We start from the raw sequence: 22,814 nt of genomic DNA on the forward strand, positions 1-22,814 counted from the left end.
AATGGGAGAAATATACAAATGTAAAGGTAAAATGTAAATTCACAAAACTAGTTCTCTTGCACCATGTCAGTGGGTGGGCTGGATTACCTCTCTCAGGCCACAGTGCTGGAGGTCTCCCCACTGACCCCAAGACAGATCATGAGCTTGCACAGAAATATAAAAGTCTAGTTCAGAGAATACTATGCTGGCCACAGACTGTGGTTACTGTTGATTTGGTTGCAGCTCTGGTGGAAAGCTGGAGAAATCAGGTACGAGAACTGGGAATAGGGAAGGCTGTCCTTGCAGAAATAATACCTGAATATTTTGTTAGAGGACACAATGTCTTCATTAGAGGCAAAGGTGCTGAAATTGTTTCTCTGGTGGAGGCTGAGATGGAACAGTGCTATGGTCTAGCCGAAGTTGAAGTATGTGGTGATTAAAAGGCAATGAGGCCTTGTCACTGTGGCCTAGGAATACCCCCAGTGGGGAAGCCACCCTCCACCTTCCCAAATCTAAATGTTAGGTTTGCATTTTATGTTAGGAACAAGGTCAAATGTCAACATAAAACTAATTACAACAGATACTCTATGTATGAGAAAATTTAGAAGATGTCTAACTATTCCTGGTGGAAAATTTGTATATGTCAGTTATAAAGTTTAACCACTCAGAATTTATACTGAGATGAGAAAGCAGTAATGATTGAATATTCCAGAAATGGGGAACTAATAGTTTTTGAAATAACTTTTTTTCATGTTGGAAATCTGACAAATATGAATTAATGTTGAAGGAACTTGGTCAAAATATGTTCCCCCAAATGTATCTATGTAGAGTAAGCCTAATAGAACATAGATACAGGGTGATCATGGTCATAGGTCAGCCTGCCCAGGATGGTCTTGGTTATGTCTGTTGTTAGGGTGTAATCTTTATTAGCACCCCTTTTTACTTGCAAGATGTCCGCATTTGGATGAAAGTTTATATAATCACCATACAAAGACAGCTCCTAATTCCTAGAAAATAAAGGTTTTGACTGGAGGCATATATAATTTATTATTAGATGTAGCTGGTTGATTCCGCCAAGGAATTTAACAACAAAACCAATCCAGTTGTGCAGCTGCCTAATCAGAAACCTTAGAATTGCCATGGATCATATTTAAAAGCTCACTTTCTTTTGAGATATCATCATGCAACTTTCAGAACTAGGCATATAAAGATTTTAAAACTTTCTTGTATCTATACTTTAGAAAATATTTTTATACTAGAGCAAATGAAAAAAAATACTTCCTACAACACATATCCACCAATATGAATATACATACAAATAGGCACACATATGCTGGAAGGGAAGAAGAAGCAATTCTTGTTATCAGTATGCAATAATGCAAATCAGTGGCTTGCATACCTGAGAAAAGAGCATCCTCTTACCTGAAGCTCCTGGGCAGCAGACGAGAAGGATAGAAAGCAAATTAAAAGGTCTATTTAGAATGATGATAGTAAGGACACTCAAGTGCTCTTGTCTTAGTTTTAACACAATGAACAATGCTAACAATATATACTTATGTAGGTGCAACTTAAACCTAAGTAAAGGTACATAAACCCAAAGTGAAAATCAGCACTGAACCAGAAATTGCCAACCAAGTAGTTGGTGGATGATGGAGTAGAGGTCACCGGTCACAAATGCTATTTCTGAAACAGCTTTCTCCTTCATTGGCACCTTTGGTCTTTTCAACACTTTTTGTGGGGGGCGGGATAACTAAGTGTTAGTGAGAAAATTGTAAAATTTTCATTTTATTAAAAGAAACAGATATGATAAAATATTCAGTTTTTTGATAATTGTGTTTTGATTGAAAAGCTAAATATGCTTACTTTCTCAAATGAAATACATAAAACCAAATTATTCACCAATGACAGAACAAAGGAACAGACCTTGAGACACTATGCTAGAAGCTTTATGTAGGTTATCACGCTAAATATTCAGATCCACTCTACAGGGAGATTATCATACCCACTGAGTAGATGAGGAGGAAGCCAAGAGAAACTGCAGACCCATAAGCATGGAAAAAATTGAGTTCAAATAAATTTGAACTCAACTAAACATGAACAAAAAGGGTCACAAAAACTGGCTGCAGGGATGACTGAGTCACTTACTCAGGGTGGGATCAGAGGCCTGCTGCAGTTTCCCCTGAAGCCAGGGAGGGTGGTCTACCACTTGATTGCCAACCTACTTCGTTATTTCAGAATGTGGTGACCTTTCTTCGTTCCTAGAGGTTATGCACAAAAGGCCCTTGTGTAATAACATCCAGCCAAAAATTTCCTCTAACTATAGGTAGGGTCTCAGAGTGCCCCTGACGCTCTGGAGAACTCTTCCTCATCAATACGCATGGCAGGTAGCTGATGTTGGAGCCCTGGCTGAGGCTTCCTGGTCTGGGAACAGATCCTGGTCTGATGATGTGTTCCTCCATAGTCTGCTGAGATTTGTACATGCTCATAATTCTCTTTTTCTCAGTCTATTGCTTTAACTAGCTATTACTCTAGAACCCAGACTGATGTTCCTCCATCTGGTGATGTTGTGTAGCTTACTGTTGTGTTGATTCATTTTCTTTATTTTATTTTAGGTTATATAAGTTGATTTTGCCTTACTTTTTTTAAAATTTATTTATTCATTTTTTTTAGAGAGGAGAGAGAGAGACAGAGAGAGAGAGAGAGAGCAAGGAGAGAGACACACAGAGAGAGAAGGGGAGAGGAGCTGGAAGCATCAACTCCCATGTGTGCCTTGACCAGGCAAGCCCAGGGTTTCGAACCGGCAACCTCAGCATTTCCAGGTCAATGCTTTATCCACTGCACCAACACAGGTCAGTGATTTTGCCTTATTTTTTATTGTTATTAATCATAATAAATTTTCTGCAAAAATCCATCCATGAGTAACTGCATCTCTGTACCATGCCTCCTGCACAGCACATGGTCATACAGCGAGGTCCGTGGCAGAGCTGAAATTCAAAGTTGGACCTGCCTGGTTCCAAAGCCCATGCGTTTTTACTCTACCCCTCTGTAAGTTTGCTAACCTCTCTTATTGCATCTTATTAAGATATAGCAAAACATTCTTTCATGTTTATTTTATTGAGATATAATATACTTTCATGCTCTTGCTTGTCTTATGAAATCTTAATCATATAAGATAAAAACATCATTGTGATATTCTAGTTTGTGTTGGGACAATAGAGAGAACACCAACAGTATTATTTATTGTCCCTCAGAAACATTAATGTCACAATTATTTTCAATTGATTGGCATCTCAGATTTTCCTTCTTTTATTTTGATGGAAATTAAATCTATTAGTTCTGAAACTGTGCCTGATTCTCCTGCTTACATCATTCCTGCCAGCTCATGTCACATAACACATTTTTCTTTGGCCAACTCTAGAAATAATGTGTCTCTTGCTACATCCATTTCCCTTCCTTAGTTTTATTTCCTGAGTGGAGAAGGTACCCAAGCTTGAATTCTAGCCCAGGAGGAAAGATGGAATCAGCTACCCAGGTCCGGGAGCTCATCCTGTGATATTTGATGTAGCTCTCACTCAGACACATTCAAAAACATTGTATAAGGTCTACCGGAAAGTTCTGTCCGTTTCTATCACAACAAGTTTCAACACATAAGCACATGTTTATTTGGCACACATGTGCCTCTCTATTTTTATCACTTAATGTATACATACTGATGTAGCAAATTAACTAAAACAAAGTTGATTCAAGTTAGTCTTATGTGTGAAGCGATAGTGTACCCATGGCTACTGATAAAGTTCATTTACACCACTGTAATTTTTACGAATTTCAACAAGGAAGCATGTCTGTCGCATCCACCATATTCTCCGGACCTAGCACCCTCTGACTATCAGTTGTTTTTGTCCTTACAAAATTTTTTGAAGGGCAAAAAATTCAAAAATGAAGAAAATATCAAACAAGCACTGGTTCAATTTTTCGCATCAAAAGATAAAACATTTTTCAAAAATGAGATATACAAATTGCCGTCATGCTGGCAAGAAATCATTAATAATAATGGCAATTATATTATTTAATAAAGTTTATTGATGGTAAGAAAAATTTGTATTTTGTTTCATTCCCCAAATGGACAGAACTTTCCGGTAGACCTTATATTTCGTGTTAGACTTTTAAAACAATCCTCACCACAATTAATGATGGAGTTCTTTATTAGTAATTATGGTGAACAGTAAAAACACTGTACTACCGTCTATCGGCTCTAGAACAACTCAAGGTGGAAAGCAGACACTTTGAGGATGCTTTGCAGTCAGTGCCTTTGGCTCCCTACATGCTGGTTCTGCCAGACTTGTTTCCAGGAGAAGAACTGGTAAAGAAAATGCTGAGCCTTCTGAGGATTCTCCCTTGCTGGTGCAGCTGTCCAGGGCCATCCGTGGCCAGGGAGGGACAAGAGCACATAGCCCGTTGGCCTCACCTCAGTATAAGTGAGTTAGAAGTCAGCAGTCATGTCCTTTACAGATGGTATAAGAAGCTACTGGTCATTAAGTTAGAAGGTGCCTCTTCACCACAGGACATGATAAACTTTGAGTCTTGGTCTTTTTTTGGACAGAAAGACTAACAGACAGCCCTTTATTTGGGTAATATAGTGCATGTAGTTACATGTGGGCTCAAGTATGTTGACTGACAGGAGGAGCTGGCTCAGTACCAGGAATACCCAGAATTTTTACACATGCTAATATCCAGGGAATTTGGTTTTTACCCCATGAGGCAAAAGACTACCTCTCAGATGGCACAACCCCAAGCTATCAAAATGAGAGCAAAGGGATGAATTAATGTCTTCCAATCCCAGGTTTCAAAAATAGGATTCATAACTGAAAGCCTCTCATGACCATAATTATCATCCAAATACACGAATCTGATTTTGTCTGTTGAGACTTGAATTCAGCTGCCCCAGGTGTGAGGAACCCTGGCCGCCCACCTACAGCAGGGCCACATGCTCCCTTGTGCTGCCCACCGGGTTTTGCGTTCTAATGACTTCATCAGACAGCATAGAGGCCATGGGCTCCCAGCTCACACTGTAGCAGGCAAGCTTTGAAGGAACAGAATTAGAGTAATTTCACATTTATAAGCATTAAATGCTCTACCTGTTTTAGCTGAGCACCAGTGAACAGGCTCAGAGCTTGAACATTTGTAATTTTTTTTATTTAAAGTACACTGCTGCACACTCAAGCCTTTGTGTGGTCATCTGCAGTCAGATCATGGCCATTTAAAAATAACCTGGCGGCGTCTGCTGTGGGCTTAGATAGGAAGGAAGGGTGTGGTACCTTCTGCCAAAGTGAAGCTGCTGTCTTTGGAATAAGCCGATTCAGTATAAAGTTTACAGCTTTTCAGTGAAAGACTGAGTATTAAAAACACTATTTAGCAGGTAAAAAGAAACTTTCATTAGTCAAGTGGGTTATTTTTAGAGAATATACTATACCTCTCCATCCTCTAGCTCAACGTCCAGGAAATCAAAGTCTCTAAAGACTCTGAACTGCTGCTCACTGTTTGTGTCATCCATGTTTTCCTGTTCTCGAGCACCGTCTTCAGAAGAGACCAGGCTCGTCTGGTGCTCCAGCAGATCCAAGTCCCCACACGATGAAAAAATCACCTACAAAGACAGAGTTCTGTCCTGAGAGACCATCTCCCTCTGGTTGTTTGTACTGCAAAAAACCTGTATTGGCTCTTCATCTCACTATGTTACCAGTACACACCTAATTCCTCAAGCGGGTATTTTTAGAATGTTCTCTTATTATTTATGTTGGACAGATGCCTTCAGATTAAACTTGGTGCAAAGAAACAAGTTCATGCACTGAGAAAATGTTCGAGAGTCAAATGGCTGCTTAATGGATGAAAACTGGGTCCTTGCAGGGTGTGTGTGTGTGTGTGTGTGTTGTGTGTTTGTTGTATGTGTGTATGTTTGTAAGACAACTGCATGTGCTCACAAACTAGAGCAGCCAAGAAAATTTGTACTTTCACTGTTTTTGAACTGACTGAAATTAGAACTTGTACATAAACTCACACACAAATCACATTATCATACAATTTTTTTTAGGATTCCTGATACCAACATAAGTTATTGTAGAATAAACTATGAGAGCAAAGGACTTAACTCTTTCAGAAATAAACCAGGAACCGAAAAAGAATAAGAAACAAAAGCTAAAAGGTGTAACATTTGCTCATTTGAACTATAGAAGCGAAGCTGAGCAGTCACACTCAGAACTTATACTTAAATTCCAGTCCTGCTGATTTAAATAAAATAAGACTTTTCCTGTTGAAGTCTTTAATACATTAATATTTTTAAATTAATGTCAATGTTTAGGTTCTTTTTACTGGGCCGCCTTGACAGAACTTTGTAGAAATAATAAACTGCAAATGAAGCTAAACGCTCTGTCCCCAGCCTTTCTTGAACACAGATTGATAAGTAAAAACAGTGAACAGGATTCTCTGTTTAACCATTATAATCGCTAGTCTTCCTAGAAAAGTAGGCAATTGTTTAGAAGAATTTAAAACAATATATCTTTCAAAAGTAAAAGAGTGAGAGGATTTTACAGTTACATTTTTTCCTCCAGTATTTCAGAACAGTCATTTTTACATGGGTACATGGCACACAGTTTGTTCAGGGATTACGCATGGGCACATAAGACAGACATGGAGGGAGATAACTAGTCAGCAAGAGACAAGACGTGAGTCCTGGTTTCCTTGTTGGTGCTGCTGCTCTCATTTTTAATACCCTCCAGGTCAACATCTCCAGCCAGGAAGGCCTCAGCACAGAAGCAGGCAGTCATTTTGAAGGAGAGAGTCCCACCCGCTGGGGCAGGAAGAAGTGGCCATGGCCCTGCTAGCAGAAGCTGCTGCAGAGGGTCAGTGCTCCTTGTTTCTCTCCTCTGTGGGCTCAGAGGCGCCACCTGCTCTGCCCACTGTCACCTCACTCCTTCTACCCTATTCAATGCCACAGGAGCAACAATATACCCACTCATCATTAACACTAAAAAAGTGACTTTAGTGGAAGCCAAGCTGAGTCGAAATACAAATACTCATTTGCACTTAGCTAAGTATTTGTGAGCCTCTGACATCTCAACTGCTCATGAATTACATTAATACAGGGGCCCCCAAACTTTTTACACAGGAAGCCAGTTCACTGTCCCTCAGACTATTGGAGGGTCACCACATACAGTGCTCCTCTCACTGACCACCAATGAAAGAGGTGCCCCTTCTGGAAGTGCGGCAGGGGGCCGGATAAATGGCCTCAGGGGGCCGCATGTGACCTGTGGGCCATAGTTTGGGGACGCCTGCATTAATAGATACAGTTTTCCTGGAGAAATTGTTTTCAAATTCTTATTTTATTTGGGAAATTATTTAGCTTGCTTTTGCGGGGGGGGGGGAGGGGAAATACTAAAGATCTGATGTAGATGAAAGTACAAATACCTGGTGAAATCAGACTCTGAGATTTTTACTGCTTTTGCTACAATAGACTAATATATACCATTTGAATTTTCTAAATTTTAGAAGGGCTTTAGAAGCTAACTTCTAATACTTCAATTATTCATATTTTCCAAAGCCCAGAGGCATGGATTTTTAAACTGTAACACCAGTGGAAGTTTATATGCGGAAAAGAACGTAATAATATATCATTATTTTCACCTTTATTGCATGTGAGTAAAATAATGACATCACAGTAAAAGCTGTGTGAACAGAGGAAAATTATACCCAGAAACAATGTGTATTGTACACAGTGGTACTTTAGTCACGTATACATTGTCAGAAAGCTGGGTGGGTTTTTTTTGTTGTTTTTCTTTGTTTTGTTTTTACAGAGACAGAGAGTCAAAGAGAGGGATAGATAGGGACAAACAGGAACGAAGAGAGATGAGAAGCATCAATCATCAGTTTTTCGGTGCAACACCTTAGTTGTTCATTGATTGCTTTCTCATATGTGTCTTGACCGTGGGCCTTCAGCAGACCGAGTAACCCCTTGCTCAAGCCAGCGACCTTGGGTCCAAGCTGGTGAGCTTTGCTCAAACCAGATGAGTCCGCGCTCAAGCTGGCGACCTTGGGGTCTCGAACCTGAGTTCTCCTCATCCCAGTCTGACGCTCTATCCATTGCGCCACTGCCTGGTCAGGTGGAAGCTGGGCGTTTTTATTGGAAAAAAATTAAAGAAATTAAAAAAATAAAAATAACTGAGTATTTATGTACAAACTAGAACAAATAGCCAACAAAACCTTTCACTGTTTCTGAACTAAAAGGAGATTAAAAACCACGATGTGGGGAGAAATGATGTAGGTTTGCGAAAGATGACGGTTTTATACTTGTAGTTTATAGGTTAGTTGTCTACACTTATTTTGACCAAAGGTAAAAAAAAAAAAAAAGATACAAAAATACATGTGATATGTGAGAGAACTTACTGATGGATTTTTGCTCAATCCTACTTCTTGGCCACACAGAGAAAGGACGTGAACCAACTTCTCCTTTGTCCTCTTCTAGAAAAAGAAACACATAGGTGGTGAAATCAGGACGTCTTTTGACCAAATCTGCTGTTACACACAGGGCTATCCTACTTGAAATGTGCCAAGTGAGAACTGAGATGTAAAACACACACAGATTTGGTATAAAAAAAGAATGCAGAACATCTCATTTATAATTGTGAAATATTGATTCCATGTTGAAGTAATATTTTGACATATTCGGTTAAGTAAAATAAATATGTTATTAAAATAATTTTACCTGGGCCTTGGCCTGTTGGCTCAGTAGATAGAGCACCAGCCTATTCCTGGTCAGGGCACACAAAAGAAGTGACCATCTGCTTCTTTCCCCCCCCTCACCCTCTTCTCTGCTTCCCCTCTCATAGCCAGTGGCTTGCTTGGTCTTAGCACGTCAGCCTCAGGTGCTAAAAATAGCTCGGTACTTGAGCATTGGCCTCAGTCGGACTGGGTTGCTGGGTGGACCCTGGTCAGGGCTCTTGAGGGAGTCTGTCTATCTCCCCTCCTCTCACTTAAAATAAATAATAAAAAATTAAGTTTATCTGTTGTTTTTTTTTTAACATTTTTTAAAGGTGACTATTAGAACATTTAAAATGAGTGTCACCTTCCATTGCTACAGCACTGTTCGGTACTGATCTAAGATTTCCCAAGGCGAGGGTTGGGGTCTGAAAGACAACCCCAAGATTCCTCGTAGATATTCATTCCTTCCCTTGATAATCTTTTCTTGTGTGCTACAACCTTCAGCACTAGCAAGGCTTTCCTTACACCTAAATTAAATCTATTATGTTACAAACACAAACTATTTTCCCTAACGGGGAGACTAACTTTACTTTGTGCAGAATTTAAAAACTCAATTATTTGTGAGCTGTATTTAATCTTTCCTCAAGTTAAACAACGTCACTTCCTTTTGGTTTTCTTCATATACCTTACGTTTCAGTGCTGTAAGCAGACAGACTCTTCTACAAGACATCACGTTTTCCAATGACAGAAATTAATTGGATCTCAGAATGAATGGTAGTTTGAGAATAAAAAGAGCATCCAGGGCCTTAAAAATGTTCATGTACTTCAGAGTTTCTCTGAAAGCAATCTTCCTAATTTCTTTAGAATTATCTTTCCTTTTTTAATCTGTTTTAAGTTTATGTGGCAACTGCTGGGAGGCCAGTGTCACGCATAGACTTTCCTTAATGGAATGCAGTTCATTGCCTTCTTCTTTCTAAATTAGAGAAGAGACACCCAAAATGGTATGTTTTCAGTGTTGAAAGACGTTGAAGGAAGGCAAGAGATTTATAAGCTTTTCCTCTCTTAGTAGGCATTTCTTAATTCCTGGAAGGAATCAATATAGAGGGAATGGGGTTGTGCACTTTTCTTTGCCACATCCTCACTGAAGTTCAGTAGGCCCCCTATTCCACAACTCGGTGAGCACTCATCGTGTGCCTACCCAGCGAGCTCTGCTATGACCCATTTCCCTAACCTCAGGGTGTGAAGATGGGTCCTACTACCACCTACCAGGCACACAGTATTTTCTGCCTGGCGCCCACTTGCTATTCTTTTTATCTTGGGGACTGCTCCTCTCCCACTAATTAGGACTCTTCCTCCCTCACAGAAGCTGCAAGTCCTTCTAGAACTGCTATGAGTGTGGCAAGGGAAGGTCTTTGCCCTTCTGAAATCATCTGAACCAAAGACCATGGATGTCTAAGAGCCTGTCTGAAATGACATCAACAGACAGTGAAGCAGGGCCATGTGTGGGGTCGGAGGGTGGGCACAATAAGGAGAGTCCGGGCATCTATTTCCTGAATTGGATATGAGACTCCAGCTTTGCCTCCAGCTAAGCCATAGGCGTTAATAAGTTCCTTTTCCACTTAAAGTAATTTTTCCCTGGGCTTCTGTCACACGTCATCAAAAGAGCCCTATGAAGCCGGGTTTTACTAACTGTGCAAAGACATTAGTACTATGATACTGGCACCTACAGAGTGAATACTCTTCTGCTGTGATAACACAGACCTGACAGCTAGTTGCCCTGCTGCTCCGCTCTGTGTGACTCAGACTGCCCAGAGCCCAGGAGCGGAAGGCACACTCAGAGGATAGCACCAGATGTGCAGTTCCCCTGGATGTGCAGTTATATTATTAGGAGAACGGAGGATCCATTGGGGTGAGTTGCAGAGGGGCAGGGTTTCTTTAAATGTGAGAAGGACCTTCACGTGAAAAGATCAGATTTCACTTTCTAAGCCTCTTGGAGAAGTAGTAACAGTGAGTCAAAGCAACGGTATCAGATTCCAACTCCATGTAAGGAGCTCTTCAATTGAAAACGGGTCCCCTTGGAATGCCGTGACAACCTCACCCCTGGAGTCAATGCCCAGGTGGGCAAGGTCGGGGATGGCGAGTGGAGGAACCCCTTATCTCTTGGACCAGGGCTCAGTCAGTCCCCAGCTCCCCTCCAGTCCTGCCAGTCCAGGATTCGATACCTGAGAATACTGTGGCCTCTTCCAGCTGACAGGAACGAGGACATTGGAGTTGGAGCCAGACGAGGTGGAGGATGCGCTCCGGGTGACCGCCACCGCCCTGGGCTTCCCGTCACGGCCAGGAGAGCTCTGCAGTTCATCATAGCGCCTCCCGATGATGGGCGTCTTAGAAAGAACACAAAGCACACGCTCTTTGTCTCATTTACACTTCTCTGGCATGTGGAATCCCCACCCAGCACAACCAATTGCTCATTTGATTAAAAATCAGAGTATAAAGTTCAACATTACAAGTAGGGCTCATTTTCCTGCATTTAAATACACATGCTGAGTCATTTTGCACTTTTTTTAACAGCTGAAAACAAATCCAACTGTCTGATCTTAAACATGCTTTAGAAACCACTGATAAAGATCAGAAACAAAACATTTAGAAAAAGAGTTGTCAGGTGGTTAAGCTTGAAAGAATTTCTTGTGGTCATAACAAGAGAACAAAGTTCCTTCCTTTCTTCCCAACCTTTATATACTCTCAGTTATTTAAAAATTTAAGTTATTTATAGCATTTCAATCATGTAAATGATTGAGATCAGGGCCAATTACTTGGGCAACATTTTAGAAATTTCATTTCCTGAGAGTCGTGCAGTGTAGTGGATGCGTGGGGGCAGCGCCAGAGGGTTAGTGCGGAAAAGGCTCCTGAGCAGAGACCGGCTCCTCGGCCTGCCCCCGGGAGTGGCGGAAGCATACAGGTGACTGCACCTAGCTCTTAAGGCCTGTGGCTCTGGAATAGCTGGGACTCCTGGGAGAGCAGCTGACTGGCTGCATGTTTTCTATACCTCTTTGGAATAGAGTAAACAAGTCAAAGAGTAAAAGTTTTTTCCTTATAGCAATGTAAAAAATGTTAAAAATGATAAGTATTGATTCAGTATCTTCATATCATATACAAACTAAACCATGGCAGCAAAATAGTATATCGTGGTGAAGCCTGGAATGATAAAGGGTCCATGAAACCATGAGTCAGAAAACCTGACCTGGATACAGCCTGCTTCATAGAGTAAGGTCTGCTTGTTTCGTTCAGTGAACTTACTCACTCAGCAGTGCTGAGGAACATTTCTTATGTACCTGTCATGAACCAGACCCTGTACTAGACCATGGTTACAAAATTGGCAGGCGTAGTTTCTGCTTTGGGGGGCTTATGGGTCATGGGGAGTTTTACATCTTAGATTAAAATGGTTACAGGCCTCCCAAACGTCCTAACCTGAACCTGCAGGTAAATCTGACTACTTTCTGCTCTCTCTTTTCTCCCTGACTCCTTAGCTTGGTTTACTAGCCCCTCCGTCTTCTACTGCCCACAGTCCCTTCTCCTACAAGGGAAGAATTTAGATAACTTTGCAGTTTAGAAAGCAGTGCAGCTTGGGGAAGCAAATATGAAGGTGAATTCTAGAGTCCCTCAAATATCGGTCGTTAGCTAGTCCGGCTGCAATTCAGGGAACAAGGCTGTCCATGTTGAGACAGGACATGACAGCTGTCAGATTAAGAATGAGTGAGAGTCATGGTTTAAAATTCTGAAGATCATTCCATTGTATAGTTATCTTTATAAAAATATTTTTTTATGTAACTGAGGCTAGTTTCTATTTTTAAAAGCCACCAATTGAGAGCCCCAGTGAGAATGACACTCAACGTGTTCTTTAAAAACAAGCTTATCCAGGCCTTAGAAGTAAGTCTTCACTGTAATTAAACGTAGTCTTTCTTCCTCAAGACCTCTACTCGTGATCTTTGCTCTATAGATATTCATGCTAAAGTTTACAGAAAAAGTGAACATACCTCTGAGATGTCAAAGTGAAAATCCAGGGTTTTCCCAGGTAGTTCCTTAGAAGCACTGGTCCACACTCGATGGATTTCTATCTTTGACAGGTCACTGTGGTGGTAGGAAGGCAAAACAAGGCTGGCCGATCGAGAAACCACCAGCTTCAAGATATTCAAAGCTTCTCTCCAGTGAACACTCTGAGGGAAATAAAACATTCAATGGTTAATAGTAACTTCATTTAAAAAAAATGAATCAACACATCTTTGAAAAGCGTATGCTGTTTATTTACTTCTGGACAAACAGGTGGGAATAACCATAAGAATAAACCTATTTTAATTGTTATCACTACACAAACTAAATTTGGATGCATTTGTAATAAACGTCTAACAATTTACGTGTCTTATTAGGACCTTTTAGTAGATTGTTTTTGAAACCAGTCATAATTCACTGAAAAGATAAATCATAAAAAATAGACAAACTTTTGAATGGCATCTTAAAACAAAATGACCTGGACAAAACAGATTATCAACAAGTTATCATTAGCACATGTGCCAAATTGAGAAATTAAATCCTCTTATCTCTGTAATGGCAAACCTTTTTATAAAAACCGCCCACTTTTGCAGTGCTGGTCAACCTGGTCCCTCCCACCCACTAGTGGGCATTCCAGCTTTCATGGTGGGCAGTAGCAGAGCAACCAAACAGTGCTGTGATTGGCCCACCATGAAAGCTAAAACGCCCACTAGTGGGAGAGAGAGACCAGGTTCACCAGCACTGCAAAAGTGGGCAGTTTTTATAAAAAGGTTGCCATCACAGCTCTATCTACTTTAAAAAATTTATTTATTATTACTTTTTTTAGGTGAGAGGAGGAGAGATAATGAATCAGATTCCTGCATGTGCCCCAACCAGGATCCACCTGGCAACCCTGTTTGGGGCCGATACTCAAGTATGGAGCTATTTTTAGTGCCTAAGGCTGTTGTGCTTAGACCAACTGAGCTATCCTCAGTGCCCAGGGCTGACACTCAAACCAGTCAAACCACTGGCTATGGGAGGGGAAGAGAGGAAAAGGGGGAGAGAAGCAGATGGCCACTTCTCCTGTGTGCCCTGATCAAGAATTGAATCCTGAATGTCTATACGCCAGGCTGATGCTCTATCCACTGAGCCACTGGCCAGGGCCTCTGCTATCTACTTTTAAGTATTTTGTGTTTCTATCAACCATATCCATCTCTCCCACATATTCAGTTTTATTTTAAAAAAGAATGCAGGTCTTTCGCTCCAGATTTTTATGTTTATAAGTGCAAAATAAAACAAAACAATTCAGTAAAAATGGTTTATTACACTATTTTAGAAAGGATTATTTCTAAAAATGCATTAAGAAATGTCCAAATCATGAGAATGATTGACTTCAGCAGTTTCTCTGCACCCACCATGTTTCTCCACGTCCTTCCTGTGATTCAAGAGAGGCCAGGGCCTTAAATGTGTCACTTGTAAAAGTTTCTCATGATGTGTCATCACCTTGGAAAATTTAGACTTTTAATAGTTTGTTTTATCATTTCTCCCAACAGCAGTGTTCTCCTCCTTTTAGTAACTTTTTAATTTTCATATTCCTTTTGATTTTCAATGTAGAAAATGTCCTTAATTTGTTCCTCACCAATGCTAAGAGTGTTTTTTAGGAGATTAGGACAACTCTACCTGGTATTATTCTCTGACTACCATTTATTATAAGAAAGCCACCAGTTTGTTCAACCTCAGGCATTTCCACCAGCAGTTCAGTTATCTTCTTGTTCCCAATTATACTCACTACTTGGGCTGTCACATCTTTCTGCCACCATCTGGTTCCTGCCACCTGAAAGTAATGTCATCAGTCACTTTCTCCTGAGAATTGTCCTCTGTGATCTACAGGCTGGTATAGTTCATTTCTAATCTGTCCCCTAGTGTGTCTTTGACAGGTCATTTCCTTTGAGATGACCCTGCCTGTTTTCCTTTCTTTGAGCCTCTTTCCTTGTGACCTCACACATATTCATCTAGTTCTTTGTCTAATTCTGTTGTATGTTCTTGAGACTCCGTTTTAAGTTTCTTAGCAAGCAAATAATTGCAGGTCTCATACTATCTGCTTTTGTCAATAGGGCCTTCCATTTCCAAGACGCCAAGTTCATGGCCACTGCATCCTGATTTTGCTCCTGTACACGGCACCCTGTAGGCTGTTCACCTCCCTCCCTCCAGCAGAAGGCGGGTTCTGGCTGCTCTGGCCAGACTGAAAGGCTCTGGTTTGTGATGGGGGTTTAAAATTTTCTGTCGCTTGTGTTTCCAAAGACAGCTATCATCATCTGAATTAGAAAAACTCTCTTCACTGAAGTTCCAGCCTTTCCCTGTCTGACAATGTGACACTGCATTGTCAGGCCTCAGTGCTGGGTGCCACTGTCTCTCAGAACCCAGTCAGCAGCTGTCTGTCTCCCATTGTCGCCTGCCTCCTGTGTTATGTCCCTGTGGGCAGCTACTTGCATTTTTTAAAACTGATAATGCTAGCTACTTAAATGTCCCATGACCTGTCAGAATTCACTGATTTAAGACAGTGCAGAAAATTCTCTGATAAGTAAAAGGCAAATGATATAAAAAGATAATTTATATATGAGATGACCTACATTTAGGAAACCAGCAGATTTTAAGAAATGACCAAGTTTGTCCATATTCAGATACACATTTAAGAATAAGGTATCATTTTTACTAATGAGATGCCTCCTTTAATTTTATTTTTCAACCACAGTTTTCATTCAATGCCATTCCTCACCAATTCCAGATGTACATCAAAGTGGCCAGAGAAACATGCACTCTACAGAGTGGTTCCCCTGCTGGCCTAAGCCCCCACCAGGCCCACACCCAGTCATATCGGCACCATTGACTGTATTCCCCATGCTGCAAACCACATCCCAATGGCTATTCTGCAATTACCAATTTGTATGGCTTAGTCCCCTCACCTTTTTCACCAAGACTCCAAACCCCTATCCCTGTCACAGTTGTCAGTTTGTCTCTGTATCTATAAGTGTTTCTATTTTGTATATTTTGTTCATTAGATTCTACATATGGGTGAGATCATATGGTATTTGTCTTTCTCTGACTGGCTTATTTCACTTAGCAAAACGATCTCCAGGTTTATCCGTGCTGTTGCAAAAGGCAAGATTTTCTTCTTTTTTACAGCTGAGTAGTATTCCATTGCATAAATGTACCACTGCTTTTTTAACCACTTGTCTACTGATGGACACTTGGGCTGCTTCTAAAACTTGACTATTGTAAACAATGCTGCAATGACCACAGGGTGCATATTCTCTTCTGAATCAGTGTTTTTCTTTGGATATTCCCAGAAGTGGAATCACTGGGTCATAAGGCAGTTCCATTTGTAATTTTTTGTGGACACTCCATACTGTTTTCCACAGTGGCTGCACCAATCTTCAGTCCCACTAACAGTGCACTAGGGTTCCCTTTTCTCCACGTCCTCCTCAACACTTGTTTATTTATTAAAGATAGACATTCTGACAGGTATAAAGTGTTATCTCATTGAGGTTCTAATCTGCATTTCTCAGATGATTAGTGATGTTGAGCAACTTTTCATATGTCTATGGTCATCTGTATGTCTTTTTTTCCTTTTAGAAATTAAATTTAATAGGTGACATTGGTCAATGAGTACACAGGTTTCAGGTGAACATCTCCATAACAATTGAACTGTTGATTTGATTGTGTTGTGTGCCCATCACCCCAAATCAAATCATTTTCTGTCACCGTGTATTTGTCTCTCTTTACTCCCCTTCCCTCATTCTTCTCCTGGTAACCACTTCACTTTTATCTATGTTCATGAGTCTCAGTTTAATATCCCACCTATGTGTGAAATCATATAGTTCGTAGCTTTTTCTGACTTGTTTCACTTTGTATGTATATTATGTATGTCTTCTTTGGAGAAGTGTCTATTCAGGTCTTCTGACTACTTTCTAATTGGGTTGTTCATTTTTCTGATGTTAAATTGTCTGAATGCTTTATAAATTTTGGATATTGATCCCTTATCAGATGTATCATTGCTAATTATGTTCTCCTAGCCAGTAGGTTATCTTTTCATTTTGCTGATGGTTTCATTTGATTTGAAAAATCTTTTTAGTTTGATGTAGCCTTATTTGTTTATTTTTTATTTTGTTTCCCTTGCCTGAGATGATATATCAAAAAACATTTTGCCATGAGATATGTCTGAGCTTTTTATTTTCTTTTTTTGATAGAGACAGAGAGAGAGAGAGGGATAGATAGGAACAGGTAGATAGGAAGGGAGAGAGATAAGAAGCATCAATTTTTCATTGTGGCACTTTAGTTGTTTATTGCTTTCTCATATATGCCTTGACAGGGGGGCTACAGCAGACTGACTGACCCCTTGCTCAAGCCAGCGACCTTGGGGTTTTGAACCTGGGTCCTCGCGGCCCAGTCCAAAACTCCCCACTGCGCCACTGCCTGGTTAGGCTGTCTGAGCTTTTATTGCCTATGTTTTCTTCTAGGATTTTTATGATTTTGAGTCTTACATTTAAGTTATTAATCCATTTTCAGTTTACCCTTGTATATGGTTTAACAAGACCTTATTTTTTTAAAAAGACTTTATTATAAAAATATTCAAATATACACAAAACAAAGAGAAGAGTAAAATGAATCCCCATATACATTTTGTCATCTATTTACCCCAACATAATCTTTGGTTTGTTTGTTGGAGTATTTTCAAGTACATTTATACAAATTACCTAATCTTAGTCCCTAAAATTTAAAGTGGTACTTTGAATCTCTGAATTAATGCTTTGCATGTTGAAACAACTGATCTAGAAACAGGGACATGCAAGTTTCTTTTTCCTTTCTCCTTCTTTGAAATGGGAAGCTATGTATAAAACTCCAGCCTTGTCCTCCCAGCCAAGTGCATGCTTTCAATACCCAACCTGTAAGCCCCAAGAGGTGTAGGTGTGTCCTTTGAAGAAATGCATCAAGGCTGTGGCCTGTCTTCTCAGTGTGCACCTCGAGGCGTGGTCAGCTACTACTCTTGACTGTCTCAGTGTGTTAGAAGATCAATGAATATTCAAAATGCATGGCCAAGTACAAGGTACATACAAGGCCTCTGTCTTTCCGTAATGACACTCTGGCTCATAAGTGCAGTTATTTAAATACTCACCTGCACATATTTCTCAATGGTCTTCAGAACTTCCGCATTAAATTGCTTTACAGGAATGACTGAAAGATCCATGTAGCTGAGCAGGCTGTAGATGACCTGGAGGAGGGGCTGCTGCATACTTGGGAGGCCCTTCTCCAGCAACTGTGGGGGGCAAGGCACGCCTGAGTCAGTCTGAGGCCAGATTTCACACAGACGCACTAACCTTTCTCAATACTTTTATGACTGCACATTTCCTTAGAGGGGAAAAATCCTAACTACAGAAGAAATGAAAGGCCATGTAGGCAGGTTTGAGTATATAAATACAATATTCACATAACACAATATGACAAAATAAACTTTGAAAGGAAAACATCAAATACCACTAATCATAGAAAATTACAAATAAAAACAAAAGATACATCAATCAGTTATCAAATTGGCAAAGATTAGAAATTAATGATAGTATTGGTGAGGATGTAAGATGGGCATTCTTACACATCACTGGACATGTAAATTGGGTAATTTGCAATTGAGATCAAGAGTATGAAAATGGTTCAAATCTTTGAAACAGTAATTACACTTTTAGGAATGTTTCCAAACAGAGATAAACAATGAGATTTATGTATGAGGTTTCATTATGGCATTATTTATAATGGTGAAAAAAACCCCACCCAAAGCAAAACATGAAAGTTCTGTAAGCAATTTAAATGTTGACCACTAGAGAAACAGATATATAAATGATGGTGAATTGTATGATTAAATATCATATAATCAATAAGATGGCCTTTTCAAAGAGATTGCAGGGTATTAGATAGCATTAAATGAAAGAGGAAATAGGTATTGCAGAATCGTACACCTGAAACCTATATAATTTCATTAATCAATGTCACCCAATAAATTCAACTGGAAAAAAAGAAAAAAGATAGCCCTGGCCGCTTAGCTCATTTAGTTAGAATGTTGTCCCAAAACAACAAGGTTGCCAGTTCAATCCCTGGTCAGGGCATATACTGAAAGTGAATGAATGTGCAACTAAAGTAGAACAACAAATGAATGTTTCTCTCTCTAAAATTAATCAATAAAAAAAGGAATAGATAATTTTTCTGTAATAAGATGCAAATATTGATGTGAATGAGTGAAATAACATTGGAAAATAACCCAACAAAATGTTAATAGTGTTTCTCTCTAAGTAATATAATTAATTTTTCTTTTGTTTTTATCTTTGTTTTTACTTTTCTGTACCTTCAATATTTTCTGTTTTGAATACATACTACTTCTATAATCAGAAAAATATATTCGGAGTGATGTCACGGAAATGGTGCCGTGAGCAGCGCGTCCAACAGATCTCCCGAAAATCTCAACAAATTTATCAACTAGAAACAGAAAAATATATCCTCGGAGCATCCCAGAGTTCCACACACACACTGAAAGCAAAAGGACTGTTGCCGAGGAGGGAGTACGCCTGTGGTGAGTCAACCCACACGTGCAGCTGCCCGCGCCGCGGTCCGGGGAGTCCCGGCTACCGGCGTGCACTAAGAAGCCACGCACGTGCCCCGTGCCACGGTCCGGGGAGTCCCGGCTACCGGCATGCACTGAGAAGCCGCGCGCCTGCCCCTGTGCCGCAGTCCAGGACTGCGCCAAACCTGTCTTTCCTAGTCAGGAGATTCTCTCCGTGGGCGGGGCACCTCACCCAGCCATTCAAGCTAACAATCAAGCGTTGGGGGAGGGGCGCACAGGCAGCCTGAAATACTGATCCAATCATTGAAATTAGCTTAACCCACGAAATCTGCACACCCACGGGGCTCTAATTGATAAGATCTCTCCCAGTTCAGCGATCCAAGACAAGAGGCATAATATTTTTCAGTGCCGTTCGCTAAAGGGGTGGGGGCAACTTCTGATTGACAGAGTCTCCATATTCAGGGATATACCTAACAAGAGGGACTTGGCAGATATTAAGATCTATACAGCAAGCAGCGAATAGTGCATCTTCTTCCCAGCCAAAACAGGCTACAAAGTGTGGAAAGCCTGGGTTGAGTGGTCCAACTGAATGGTAGGCGCTGAATAGTCACCTTGACAACAATTGACTCCCAGCCCCAGCTGATTACGCTGGAGGCTCTGACTGCCAGAGCCTTACCCAGAGCCTTGCGCTGAGTGAGGATAGAGTGGGGATTTCCTAGCTCTTTGAGCCTCTTACTCCCCAGACAAAAGCAGTGGCATCCTCATAGCTGGATCACCAGGCTGCTAATTCAGGAAGGGGAGACTAGGGGAGAGACTCCAGGAAAGCAAACTCTCTCATTGTTGGACTTTGCAAATGCCAACAAGCCTTGACTACCAGCGAGACTAAAGCCAATTATATGACATTGCCATAGAATCCCATCAACTGCAAATCCCTACCTAAGCGTGACACAGGGGCAGAACCTGGGGTAGAGAGTCACCGACCAGGAAGAGGGAGAGAAAAGAAAAAGGAAGAAGTTAACCTCTCAAAATCAAGAAAAATCCACAGACTTTATAACTTGTTCCACTACTTCTTTGTTGTTGTTTCTTTCTTCGTTCTTATTGCCTTTATTATTATTTGTATTTCCTACACCTTGGTCCTTTTATTCTCTGCCCATCTTATGCTACCCTTTTCTTGAACTACACTACCCATGAGTGTTACATTTTATTTCTTTTCTTCATCCTTACTATCCTTTAGGGTTACACTCCAAAACCCTTAACTCTCACTCTCTCCCCTTTTGTTTTCTTTTTTTTTCCCTTTCCTTTTTTTCTTCCTTCGTTTCTCTCTTTTTCTTATTTTTTCCTTTCTATTCGTTTCTTCTTTTCTCCTTTTACTTTTCCTCCCAGTTAATCCTCAATCACGAACAAATTATTTAATTTGGGACTCAAGTTTTTTATTTTTTTTTTTTGTTGTTTGTTCTTTTTTTTTTTTCTTTTCTACTTTTGTTCTTGGTTTTCCTTTATTTGTTTGTTTTTGTGGCATTTTGGGTACTTTTTACATTGCTTTTTAACTCACTAGCATTCTTCCCAACCCAAAGTCTCCATTGTATTTAGTCTTCGCTCCACTTAATACAACAGATTTTTACTTATTATTTTTATTTTTTTCTTCTTTAAATATTATTTTTTCTCTCCTTTTTTCTGTTTCCCTCTTATCCCTCTCATTATATCTCTTAGTCGACTATTACTTACAAGCAAATCATTTTATGCTTGTCTAAGATATTCTCCCCCCTTTTTTTTTTGCATTTAGTAGGTCCCTACTCCCTTTTTTGCCCCTTGAACTCTTCACCCCAAATCAGGCCCTCCGTTAGAGGCAGTTTTTGTTCCATTTAGCATAATATAATTCACAAGTCATCACGATATTTCCCTAAAGAGGTGAGAGGAGGGGAGGAGAAGAAAGAAAAAAGGGGGAAATAATAAATTATTACTTTTTTTGTGTGTGGAGTGTTTTCCCTTTTTTCCCTTTTTATTCTTTATTAATTCTAATTAACACTATCAACAAGACCACCTTCAGATGCCAATAAGAAAAAGGAAATCAAATATTATGGATACAAAAGATAGAGAGGTAACACAAATAGATGTGGAAAAATCTATGGAGAAAAGATTTAATATATTGGAAGCCTTGGAGCCAAATGACAGAGAATTAAAAATAGAAATCTTAAAAATACTCAGAGATATACAAGAAAACACAGAAAGGCAATTTAGGGAAATCAGAAAACAACTCAACGATCACAAAGAATATATTACCAAGGAAATTGAAACTATAAAAACAAATCAAACAAAAATGAAAAACTCAATTCACGAACTGAAAAACGAAATAACAAGCTTAGCTAATAGAACAGCCCAGATAGAAGATAGGATCAGTGAAATAGAAGACAAGCAACTTGAGGCACAACAGAGAGAAGAAGAAAGAGACTCAAAAATAATAAAAAACGAGAAAGCCCTACAGGAATTGTCTGACTCCATCAGAAAGAATAACATAAGAATAATAGGTATATCAGAGGGAGAAGAGAAAGAAAATGGAATGGAGAACATACTCAAACAAATAATAGACGAGAACTTCCCAAGCCTGTGGAAAGAACTAAAGCCTCAAATTCAAGAAGCAAACAGAACACCGAGTTTTCTTAACCCCAACAAACCCACTCCAAGGCACATCATAATAAAGATGACACAAACCAATGACAAAGAAAAACTTCTCAAGGCAGCCAGGGAAAAGAAGAGTACAACATATAAAGGAAGGCCTATTAGATTATCATCAGATTTCTCAGCAGAAACTCTACAAGCTAGAAGAGAGTGGACCCCAATATTTAAAGCCCTGAAAGAGAGGAACTTTCAGCCAAGAATACTATACCCATCAAAGCTATCCTTCAAGTATGAAGGAGATATAAAATCATTCACAAATACAGAAAAGATGAGAGAATTTATCATCAGAAAGCCTCCACTCCAGGAAATACTAAAGGGGGTTTTCCAACCAGATTCAAAGAACAAAAGAAAACAACACCACAAGTAACAGCTCCACCAAGAAAAAAATAAAACCAAACTTAAACTGTGACAACAAAAGAAAAAAAAAGGGGAGAAAAGATGAAGATTAACAGTAGCAAAGGACGATGAAGCGCAGAAATACTCATAAGAAAGGTACTACAATGAATATGGTAGGTACCCTTTTCATTACTTAATGGTAACAACTCTTGAAAAAACCACCACAAAAACACTTGACTTAAAAAAGGTAGCAACAGAAGAAAGAAGTATGGAATACAAACAAACAAAAACAAACAATAGAAAAACAAAAGAGAAGAATCAAACAAGATACAAAACTAACAGAAAGCAATTTATAAAATGGCAATAGGGAACCCACAAGTGTTAATAATTACACTAAATGTAAATGGATTAAACTTACCAATAAAAAGACACAGAGTAGCAG

The 22,814-nt window shown here is 39.8% G+C and overlaps 1 protein-coding gene and 1 pseudogene across 14 annotated transcripts in view; both read right to left on the reverse strand.

The window, feature by feature from the left end:
• Nucleotides 1-22,814, reverse strand: part of FRY (FRY microtubule binding protein) — a 620,873-nt gene that overhangs the window by 63,433 nt on the left and 534,626 nt on the right. For all 14 annotated transcript variants that reach the window (XM_066258908.1, XM_066258906.1, XM_066258901.1 and 11 more), the window contains 5 exons: nt 17,927-18,067; nt 12,762-12,941; nt 10,950-11,111; nt 8,413-8,487; nt 5,450-5,620 (listed from right to left, as the gene is read on the reverse strand). In XM_066258908.1, coding sequence (XP_066115005.1) covers nt 5,450-5,620; nt 8,413-8,487; nt 10,950-11,111; nt 12,762-12,941; nt 17,927-18,067 — 729 coding nt within the window. The remainder of the gene's footprint in view (nt 1-5,449; nt 5,621-8,412; nt 8,488-10,949; nt 11,112-12,761; nt 12,942-17,926; nt 18,068-22,814) is intronic.
• On the reverse strand, nt 14,113-15,653 carry LOC136323762 (phosphorylated adapter RNA export protein pseudogene; annotated as a pseudogene).

Source organism: Saccopteryx bilineata, chromosome 2, assembly GCF_036850765.1.
Source record: "Saccopteryx bilineata isolate mSacBil1 chromosome 2, mSacBil1_pri_phased_curated, whole genome shotgun sequence".
Classification (NCBI taxonomy): domain Eukaryota; kingdom Metazoa; phylum Chordata; class Mammalia; order Chiroptera; family Emballonuridae; genus Saccopteryx; species Saccopteryx bilineata.